The sequence below is a fragment of the Camellia sinensis genome, chromosome 1 (assembly GCF_055761805.1).
Source record: "Camellia sinensis isolate YWXY chromosome 1, ASM5576180v1, whole genome shotgun sequence".
NCBI classification, from domain to species: domain Eukaryota; kingdom Viridiplantae; phylum Streptophyta; class Magnoliopsida; order Ericales; family Theaceae; genus Camellia; species Camellia sinensis.
This window is the reverse complement of record NC_138961.1, coordinates 70,231,692-70,243,635: the sequence shown is the minus strand read 5'-3', so window position 1 is coordinate 70,243,635 and position 11,944 is coordinate 70,231,692. Positions and strand designations below refer to the sequence as shown.

At 35.9% G+C, this 11,944-nt stretch overlaps 1 protein-coding gene across 1 annotated transcript; it reads right to left on the bottom strand.

Annotated features, from left to right (window-relative positions):
• Positions 1-229: 229 nt before the first annotated feature.
• Positions 230-10,658, bottom strand: LOC114276255 (acid phosphatase 1). Its single transcript, XM_028218046.2, has 3 exons — positions 9,893-10,658; positions 9,514-9,723; positions 230-540 (listed from the first exon to the last, which is right to left on the bottom strand). The coding sequence occupies exons 1-3, from the start codon at positions 10,306-10,308 to the stop codon at positions 363-365; spliced, it is 804 nt and encodes a 267-aa protein (XP_028073847.2). The 5' UTR covers positions 10,309-10,658; the 3' UTR covers positions 230-362.
• Positions 10,659-11,944: the final 1,286 nt, after the last annotated feature.

Genomic DNA, 11,944 nt, shown 5'->3' with positions numbered 1-11,944 from the left:
CCCATGACTCCAAAGTCAATCTTGAAACTAGTGAGTTTCTTGGTGAGCCAATTCTCAAGTTTTTAGCAATAGATATCCAATATCTACTATGGTTTCATTTACTCAAGTTAGGAACACAAGAAACTAGCTGAAGACAACAGTTGACAAATTCCTTGATTGTTTCATCCATGTGCCCTACCTTTCTCTGTGTGTGTGTATGAGAGTGAGAGAGAGAGAGAGAGAGAGAGTCACAAGCAATGATATATTGATTATAAGCTTCAATCAAATATAGCATAATAAATTATTCAATTATCCAATGAACAAGACTAAGTTCCCTCGAAAATGTATTAACAACTTATTTGAGTTTCAATTAACCTGTACAATTAGGGAATATAATACATGGGATTTGGGAGCTTGAATGAACGGATAGATGTTGAAGAACCCAACAGATCGCTCCATTGGTCCCCGGAATTGCCCAAAATCCGATATCCCTCTTCCACCATCTCATTTCTCTTCTCTGACTTGTACATTGTGGCTAGCTTCCCATGGTCCTCAGAGGCTCTACACAGTTCAAGACAGTTAAAGATTTAGTCAAAGGCTCCAATACCGATAAAAGTTGAACAAAGTGGGCAATTCTAAAGCTAACCCATCTTGAATACAACAATAAAAATGTACACCATCTTTAATTTGGATGCTTAATTGTTTATCAAAAGCTAAACAGGTACATCCTTCATCATCTATTAAAGTTAAAAAAAATCATAGTAAATCAGACATTATCATTAATCTGGGACCCTAGAAGACAAAAAAGAAAAACTTAGACAAGATCATCTGGAAAATTGCCAAGTTTGGGAAGACACAAAAAGTGCACTTTTTGTCTTTTTGGACTAAAAAATTGAGGTTGAAAATATGGATGTTTGGGTTAACTTTTTGACTTTTTATTGAAAAATGTGTAATAAAAAATTGTAAAAATTGATTTGTAAGGAAAAATTTGAATTGGGAGTTGTGCAGCCGTAATTGTTGACTTTTGGTGAATAGTGTTAACTTTTTAGCTTTTTGAGTAACTTTTTGACTTTTTGGCTTTTTTGGATCTTCCCAAACTTGGCAAATATGCCAATTGCATTTATCCTATTGAAGGGACATATTAGACACTCAAAGAATGGAAAAGTTAAGTTGTCATTAGGCATCCAATAAAAATGGACTAGCATTCTATTAAACTAATATAGACCATCTGATCAAAGTAACATTTGAGGTATATATTTCAGAATATAAGGTGCATTCTCTGACCAACTTAAATAAATAGTGCCATCAGGTTGTTGTGTGGCTATGTTCTGCTGCACCGAGGCTGTATGGTAGGTACTCTGTGGAATGTACCTAGCTCCTAGTATCAATCTTCTATGAAAAATTAGCATTAGATACAACAAGGTAGGGATGTAAAGGAATCAGGCATTAACAAGCTCTAGTTAAAGCAATTTGAATTGAAGAAGAACAAAAATCCAAGGAATATTTTTCATTTTTATTTCCAAACTTCCATGTTCCGAAAAAAGGATTTCTAGTAGCGGACATTAATACCACATACTAGCAAGAAAATGCCCTAAACACTACGGCTTGTCAAACATCATCCCAACTAGAAAGTCTTTTTCAGAAGTGGACACAAGAACAGGCCAAGGACCAACACTTGGTGCCATTGCTACCAGCTTTTCAGATGTCAATAAGGCACATAAATGAGAGAGGGCCAGCTCCAAAATTCAATAATGGGGATAAGCCTCTTGTCAATGAGCTAATTACTCATCTCATCCGCAAGATTTAGCACCACAAGATGACCAGAGCTAAGCCAGTGTCCTCACAAATCAAGCCCCAGCATATTGTTGGACCACAATATACCTAATGCTCATTAATTATCGGTTATAAAGCATGCCCCTATCCTAAAACAGTGATATAGAGAAAAAGAAATGTGGACCACTACTCACCCAGCTACGATATGCTCAGCCTAAGCCCAGAAGCCTAAATTTCAACTTAACAAGCCTTAATCTTATCATGCAGCAAAAAGTCTCAAACCAGAAAAGGAGGCTACTATCCTTAGAAATTAGGAAACTCTAATTTGCATATACGTGTCCACTGTATGTCTTGTGTGTGTATCTGTCTGACACATGTTGGACAGTTCTACGTGGGCTCCAGAGAGTGTATGTGCTCCATAGACCACTAGAATTTAATGGTCCTCCCAGTTTTGTGATATCTTCTTTTTTCTTTCATAAAATTGATCTTTTGTAGAGGATAAAATAAAGGTAATTTGACATTTCTTTGCAGAAAACAAGTCCCAAAGACGAGCTAGTTATGGGACCAAAAGGTTTAGGCAAAGACTGCGATTGGAAGTTGGCATCATCACTCAAAATTTGCAACAGTCCTTTGTTAGAAACACTAGCATCAGATCGAATTAGGCCAAGAAACCTATGTACAGGGAACATTATATGATGGGGAGACTTAAAAGATTCAGGAAACAGATTACCACAAAAAATAAATCCCCTTATGCAGGAAATCGGAAACCATATTGAAGCATAAGTGTTCTCTAAGGAAGACGCAACTAATGAAATGCAGGACACAAAACTTAGTCCTTTTAATGACCAAAAAAACTTGATAACATGGACAGGACAGCAACAAATAACAAAGAAAACTAAATCCTTTTGTATAGAAAAAATAGAAACCGAATAAAAGAGAAAATGTGTCTCCATTAGAGGCAATTGAATGAAAGAATGTAGACTTGCATACTTTTTCATGAAAAACGACTCTTTTTAAAGCAAAAAAAATTGCTATCAAGCCAAATCAAATGATCAATCATACATTGCATCAGTTTAACACGTACGTTATCTGAGTTACACTCAACAATCCCAAATTAATTTTAAAGGTATTTGATGGAGCATCAAATAAATGAAGGTGGCACTTCGTCCTAGAACTTTTGCTTGGTATGCAAGATGATCTAGGTATCCTGGTGAAATGAGATATAGACAATATAAAATGGATCTCTAGGAGGTTGGTGATTAATTTCAAGTGCATAACAATCTTTGTTGTAGATTGAAACAATTAGGATGAGGAAAGCATACTTGAAGTAGCTGACATAAAAGAGAAGGAGAAGAAGAAGAAAAAAAAAAAAAAAAAGAGAAAAAGAAAAAAAAAGAGTACAGACTACATGGGCTGAGGGGGCTGCTGAGTTTTAAAGAACGAGCTGAAGTTTATAAACTGAAAATAGAGGAAAGGGAATAATTGACAAAAGGAGCCATGCCCCTTGTAGAAAGAAGCAAACTAGACCAGGCTACATAGGCATCAGAGTGCTATCATAAATTTTAAGCAGTAAGTTCCAATTTGGCCAGTAATTCCATTTATGAGCAACGTCGGTCCTGAGTCAGACTACATTGGCATACGCAGGCTACATAGGCATCAGAGCTGTAGAGAAGTTGGCTCAAACCTCTTCTTCACCACGAAGAAAGAAGAAGAAAAGAGAAGCTTGGCTTCTCTTGTGAAGAAGGAACCAGAAGCTCCTGAATGATTGAGAAGCAAGTAGCAAACTTCAATTTGGATTGAAGCTCTGTGAAGGTCATCCATGGAAGCCATCTTGAAGCTTCCCGAATGTGGTGAATTGGCGTCACTGCTTGCGTATCTCACCCTAAAGGAACTCTATAAATAGAGAGGTAAGGAATTGTATTTTGATAGGCAAATATTGAATTGAAGAAGAAGAGAGTGGTGAGGAACCAAGAATGAAATTTGTATTTCTCCAAAATATATAAAATTTTTGCTGCCCGTGGCGTAGGCTATTGCCGAACCATGTAAAGGCTGTGTTTGGAGAAGCTTTCTAAAACTAATTCCACCCTTACATTCTAATACTATGTTTGGTTTAAGTTTTCAAATCATGATTCCAAATCAATTTCAAAACATATTTTGAAAACATGTTTGGTGAACCAAACAGTTTTTCAATTTTTGGTTTACCTGGTCGTCTGCTCAGACATCCTCCCCGGATGTCTGGCCGGTTGACCAGAATAGTACTCTCTCTCTCGCTTTCTTTCTTTTTTTTTGCAATAGCCAATAGCCAACCACCACCTTTTATTTGGAAAAAAAAAATTATATTTGTTTTTGATATTTTTTAAATATAGAAATTATTTTTTTAGACCAAAATGACAAATTATTTTTTTGAATTGAATTTTAAAGAGTTTGGTTATGAGTTTTGAACAGAATTTTTAATAGAGTTTTGAGTTGTGTGTTTGGTTATGAGTTATAAGTTTTTCAATTAAGTTTTGAAAACTCTTTTCAAAACTCATAACCAAACAAGTTTTCTCATTTCATATGTCACATCAAAAACTCAAAACTCAATTCAAAACTCTTTTTAAAACTCATAACCAAACAAATTTGCTTTTTTCCAAACATAATTCCAAAACTCATAAACTCAAAATACAACTCTATTCTCAAATCATAATTCTAAAACTCTACCAAATACTACCTATGTTTCTCTCTTGTGTGTGTTTTTTTGCATCAATTTGTGGCTCCCCCTGACCCAATAAGTGGATATTAGAGCTTGGTTGGGCGAATTCTCAGTGAAACAGGGGCATTTTTCAGAACTGCCCAGATTTCGAAATTGTCGAAATCAACTTCTGAATGTACTAGGAGGTCCGTCTTGTCAAGATAAGTCCAACGGTGTAAAGAACAGGTCCAGAAGACCTATCATGCACCCTCACGCGCCTCGATAAGATTGGCGTGTGAGCCCACTCTCACTATGCGTTGCACGCATGTCTGAAGGAAGGAGGAGCGTGAGCTCAGTTTCACGCATATGCCCCACGTGCACTGACCAAGAGCCACGTGTGCCAGAAGTCGACACGTATCGGATGTGTTGGTTGCTACGTCATCCGTGACGTCGCTGAAGGACGATGATGTTAGCGCCACGTATGTCCCACGTTAGTGCCACGTTAGCCTGCTACGTCACCATCGACAATCCGGTCAACTGTCACATCAGTTGCCACATTAACAGGTTTGACCGCCACGTAATCAGCCCAGTCAGAAATAAAATATTCCCTCTGTGACGAAATATTCTGATGGAATATTCTTCTTTGTGACAAAATATTCTTTGAAAGGTTTTGGTCAATTTTGGGAGCACTTGTAGGCCAATTTTTGATGTAAAGAGAGTAGCCCCAAGCTAAATTGACTGTTCCGGACGCAACCGCGCTATCCACTTCTTCAGATTCAGATTCAAATTTCTCGAGGTTATCAAGGGTGTTCGTAGCCATTTCTGAAGAAGGGCTCTTTGGTGGTTTCAGAATTTTGAAGAAGAATGGCTGAAGAAATAACTTCATCAAGTAACCAAGGAAGAAGGAGTTCAATCTCCAATGCCAAGTTTGAGGTTGAAAAGTTTGATGACAGAAACAACTTCGGCGTGTGGCAATGCGAAGTCTTAGATATGCTCATCCAACACGAATTGAATATCACTTTGGAGGACAAACCTGCAGAAATGTCCGACAAAGATTGGATCAAGATCAACTGGCTAGCCTGTAGTACCGTCTGGTTATGTCTTACAAAAGATCAGAAGTATTCTGTCATAAAGGAGATGAATGCCAAAGATCTCTGGAAGAAGTTGAAGGATAAGCACATGACAAAAAGTATAGAGAATCGGTTATACTTGAAGAAGAAGCTTTTCCGATTTCAGTATGAAGAAGGAAGTTCGATGTCCGAACATTTGAATGACTTTAACAAGATTCTTGTTGATCTACTCAATCTAAATGTTGAAGTTAAAGATAAAGACAAGGCTTTATTGCTGCTGAATTCCTTAACAGATGAATATGAGCACTTGATCACCACACTGCTCTATGGGAAGAAACAAATCTAGTTTGAAGATGTGTCTAACACATTGGTTAACAATAAGTACTGAAAGAAGGATAAGAGGCCCATTATCAAGACACATCAGGTGGAGCATTAGTTGTACAAGGAAGATTGGAGAAGAAGAAGCATTCTAGGAGGGGATCATATAGAAGCAGCAAAAACAAATTCTGTTCCATGTCTAAGGAACTGTCAACCAGAAGAATACCCACTATAGATGAATGTGCCCTTTGTCGAAAGAAAGGACATTGAAAAGCTGATGGTTAATGACAAAGAGACATCTATAGTTAGTCTTGCCTAGGAGAATGAAAATTCAGATTGTGTTTGTATTGCTCCATCATTTCCGTGCCATTCTGATGAATGGATTATGGATTCTGGATGTACTTTCCATATGTGTCCTAATCAGGACTGGTTTTCTAACTTTGAGAAGTTAGATAGTGGAACAGTTCTTATGGGTAACAACGCAGCCTATGAGACAATGAGAATAGAAAGCATCCAACCGAAGTTGCATGATGGAATAGTTCGAGCTCTGAAAGAAGTACGATATGTACCAGAATTGAAGAAGAATCTCATCTCGCTGGGCGCTTTAGCATCCAAAGGTTTCAAGATTACCTTGGAAGGTGGAGATCTCGTAGTAGTATTGGGAACTCAGGTCATGATGAAAGGAAACAAGAAGAAGGATTTGTACTTCTTGCAATTAAGTAAAGTTGTAGGTGGAGCAGCCACCAATAGTAGAAAGAATTAAGAAGTTGACAAAGTTGGCATAGATTGCACGAAGACTAAAGTCAAGTTCGAGACAGAAGAACAATGTATGGAAGAAAAGATGGAATATGTGCATACCAATATATAGGGGCCTTCTAGAGTTGCATCGAAAGAAGGTAAGCACTGTTTTGTTACATCTATTGAAGAATATTTTCATCGTGTTTGGGTGTACACTATGAAGACTAAGAATGAAGTTGTGAACATCTTCACAACATGAAAGAAGATGGTGGAAAATTAGATTGGCAAAAAATTGAAGACCTTAAGATCAGAAAATGGTGGAGAGAATATTACTGATCTGTTGAAGGAACTCTATCAGAAAAAAGGTAGAGTACATCGCATCATTGACAGACAAACTCCACAACAGAATGGAATGGCAGAATGGATGAATAGTAGTCCATTGGAAAAGGTGCGTTATATGCTTGCTCAATCCGATTTAGGTAAGCAATTTTGGGCTAAAGCTATGACATATGCCCGCTGCCTTATCAATAGTCTGCCGACTATTGCAAATGAAGGAAGAACATTTTTGGAGGTATGGTTCAGTACTCATGCAAACGATTATGTCAATTGCATGTATTTGGTAGTTCGGCTTACTATGATGTGCAGAGAAGTAAGCTTGATCCTAGAGCCAAGAAAGGAGTATTCTTGGGCTTTAGTCGTAAAGTAAAAAGGTACAGGCTTTGGTGCCCTAAATCGAAAAAGGTCAAAGTTAGCTGAGATGTCACATTTAATGAGTCTGAAATGCTTAAGCAACTCAAGCTTGAAGACTCTAGTGGACAGAACAAAGCCATTGGAATGTAACAAGTGGAGTTTGATGCACCAGTAGACTCAGAAGAATGAATTAAAGAAGGTGCAATTGAAGAAGAACTAGTCACAGTAATATCAGAGCAATCAGAGTCTATTGCTACGAAGAAGTCGAAAAGAGAGACCAAAAAACCGGCAAGATACACGAATATCATATCTTATGCATTTCTAGCAGTTGAGAATGATATCTCAACAACTGAAGCAGCCAAGAAGAATCCCAAGCAAGAAAGGCTAGCTAAAGAAGAAGTACAAAATATGCACAAGAACAAGACTTGGGATTTGGTACGACTACCAAACAAAAAAAAGGAAATCGGTTGCAAATGGAAATTCACTAAGAAGAATGGTGGTTTGAATGAATAAATTTTCTTATCTCAACTTGGAAGGTTTCAAGTAGCTGGAAAGGAAAATTTCATTTAGAAGAAGAAATCACTTAATAGAATGAAACAATCACCACGACAGTGGTATGATTGGTTTGATCATTTTACGGTTGCACGAAAGAAGACTCTTGGGATGAAGAATCTCCAAGAGAAGGTTAGGGTCAGAAGCATAGTGCATCTCTCATAGCAGAAGAAAACTAGTAGAAGAATAATAGAATTGGGGTTAAGTTCAAATAGAGTTTGGACTTAATCCATTTGGAGCACATGTAAGCACCTTCGGGTGCATGACAGTGTTGATTGCTCACTATATAGTTTGGATGGAGATTTTTTCACCAAGGTGGAGAATTGTAGAGAAGTTAGCTCAAACCTCTGCTTTCACCATGAAGAAAGAAGAAGAAATGAGAAGCTTGGCTTTTCTTGTGAAGAAGGAACTAAAAGCTCCTGAATGATCCAAAAGCAAGTAGCAAACTTCAATTTGGATTGAAGCTCTGTGAAGGTCATCCGTGGAAGCCATCTTGAAGCTTCTCGAATGTGGTGAATTTGGCATCACCACTTGCGTATCTCACCCTAAAGGGACTCTATAAATAGAGAGGTAAGGAATTGTATTTTCATAGGCAAATATTGAATTGAAGAAGAAGAGAATGGTGAGGAACCAGGAGTGAAATTTGTATCCGTAGACATAGGCTATTGCCGAACCACGTAAACTTTGTATTTCTCTATTGTGTGTGTTTGTTTGCATCAATCTGTGGCTCCCCCTGACGCAACAAGAGTGCCATTGCAAATTCTAAGAAATAAGCTCCATTTCTAGCCAGTGACTCCATTTTATCCAGTGAATTTATTTGTGAAACCTCTATTTCATTAGAAATCGGTTTTTTCCCATTGTTTTATTTAGGCAGTGGTGTGTCAGATGCTTATCTTTTACCAATACCTTCCGATTGCATGTTCACCGAGATTACACCGAGATTACACAGTTCTCAATTTGATTTTAGTGTTAATGTAAAATAGCCCATCTATACCTCAATTGTATGAAATATCAATGTGCTAATCATGGTTATGATTCTCCCTAGCTTAAAAGAAAGGTTAAATTCATAAGGAACAAGTAGAAAGGTGAATATGTGAACTGATCACATCAGACGAGCATAGTTAACCTAGAACTTCATATCCTAACATAAGGATGAGAAATAATTGGAAACTTTGATCATAAATCCCCAGATTTGGAGAATGGAAGCCTACTTTCAACCTAGGACATAGAGGAACAATGAAATTTGGGGATGCTTCACAATTTTTTAAGTTTCTATACCATGTAATTTCACAATTCAATCATTGTTCTACTGATTCTTGATGTAAACTAAAATCCTAGTCAACAAGATGGATAATAAGTTTATTCATTTGAATAATTCTCTAAGTAGACAAATCCAATTTTAAAAGTCAAAGATATACGGCATCAAAACATAATTAATTCATCAAAGCACATCTGCAATGTGATTTTTTGCATTCAAAATAAGATTTCTGACTGTAATGATTGATATTTGACATGTTCTGCTTAATACCCCTGAAGTCTGAGGTCAAAATGTTAGCCTTTAGTAACACTTCAAAGGTTGAAAGTATGTGCAAAGCTAATAATAAAACTCTAATTAATTTTCAATCAAAATAGAAGGCATTATATCAAACAAGTTTGTCCTATAAAAATCATACATATAACAAACCCATATGCCCTATAGGGCAGAACAGTTTGAATACTAACCTCAATATGAGCTTGTCCCAATCCTGAAAACCTGCATTGATCAAATTCTCAACTGTAACACCTCTTTGAATTTCGCTTCGCCCTGTTAGCAAGAAAACCTTGAATCCCAACTTCAAAACCTCTTCATAAAGCTTCAAACTTGACTCAATTGGAGGTGCCATAGCCTTCCCAACCCACTTATCAAACTCCACGCTGTCAAAAATCTCTAACCTACATATCAGAAATCAATGAATTACTCAAAACTACCCATCTTCCATGATCAAAATCAAATTCCATCAAAACCCATTGGGCCACATCAAGCATAACAGTTGTCATTTATCAATTTAAGAACAGACAGTCCAATTGAATCGAAAAATTGGCAGAGTTTGAAGAAACTTACCCATAACCATGCTCAGAATAGTATGGAAGATTCGAAAGCAGAGTCTCGTCAATGTCAAATACCCAAACATCATTCCCATCTTCACTCAATTTGACGCTCTTCGCATAATCTCCAGCTTCCTTTGAAACCGTTTCGAGGTCGATTCTATAAGCCCGACCCATCATATAGTCCTTCACATAACCAGCACATTCAGGTGGAATTGCTTTCCAGGGGCTTAAATTATTGGTCTCAACAGCGAATCTCCAACTGTTACACTGCAATTGAAGTTCATCTACTGATTCTTTGAACTGGTTTTCAATAATGTTTTCTGGGTATTGAATGATCAACGGTCTCCGAAGGAGGTGAGAATTCAAACTTTCATGAGAAAAGGCAAAAGAAAACAGAGAAAACATAAAGAAAAATCTCAAGAAACCCATTTGGGGAATTAAGAGAATCACTGTATCTCAAAGAAACCAATTAGTCAAGAATCCAAAAAGATTATGAAGTATCGTCAACATGTATATATACACAGAGAAAGAGAAAGAATCTGAAGGGATGGTTTGTGGGGTATGAACTTTTTCAGAGAGATTGGGAATGAGAATATGCTTTTCTTGTTGTGGATACGAAAACCAAATGAATAGTATACTCGTCTAATGAAGAGGGAGAAGAAGAGTGGCGTGTGCGTGAAGCAATTAGCAAAGCGAAGCAAATCAGGATTGTAACGGACCAACTGAATTTAAGAGCAAAAACCGAATGTAGACAATTTTGAGGCAAAACAACTTTAAATGTGATTTTTTTAATATATTTGTAAATTTATTTGAGATAAAAATTTACTAATTATATATTATAATTGAGAAATTTTATGGGCGTGTATCATGTGTGCTGGGACGGATCGAGAAGATTCGAGTTTTGAGGAGCAAAAAGACATGTAACTTTTTAATCAAAAAAAGAAAAAGAAAAAGAAATTAGAGGTATTTACGTATAAATATTAATTTATGAACTTATACTCTTTTAAGTTCTAATTAAGATTTTTTAGACTTTTAAATCTTATTAAATTTTTAATAGTCGGAATTGCGTTTTAAACAATGATTGTTTATCATCTATGATTATTTATAAAGAAACATGATGATTTGACATTTATTTTGATTTTCATACCTTTAAAACATCAACTTTCAAATTGAAAAAAACTAAAAAAAAATATTATTGAAGACATTGAAAAAAACTAAATTATTTTTTTGTGCAAAACTGAAAATTTTGTGTCTATAAAGCAACATGGTGATGGAACATTAATATGCAAAACTGGCAAAAAAACTTTAAAAATGAAAAAACTGATAATGTTCTCAGTTTTAGAACTTAAAAAAAACTGTTAATGTTTTCGGTTTGATTGGATAGTTTAATCAAACCAATAAGCAGAAGGGCAAAAACGTCTAATCTCATGCTATTTTTTTTTTAGCAGTTAGTGAAACAATTATCTTAAACATTATTATGTAAAATTGATAATACTCATAATTTTAAAAATTAAAAAAAATTGATAATATTTTTAGTTTTACCAAATAGGACTTATTAGTTCAAAAAATCTTAAATAAGACCTAAACTGCCATAACATTTGTATATAGGACTTTTAGTTAATTAACTCAAAAAATTATAGGCAAATTTCATTTTACTCCTTATGGTTTGAGTCATGTGTGGTTTACCCCTCTAATATTTGGAAATGACCAAATAACTTTCATATGATTTGTTAGTGCACTGTTAAACATTCTATCCAACTTAATAGCAAGTGTGAAACACGTGACAGGCATAAGGGGCTCATTTTTAAATCTCACAGGAGTAAATAGCATATGGAATAAAGCACATGGATTTAAAGTTCATTTTGTCTTCTAAACAAATGACGAAAATATTCATAATTCATACACTTAACTTATTTATATATAGGGGTATTTTAGTCTTTTTTTAAATCTTTAACAAATCTAACAGTGCACTTTAGTCTATAAACCATAAGAGGGTTATGTTCCAAATGTTAGGGGATAAAACGTACATGACCCAAATCATATGGGGTAAAGTGAAGTTTGCCCA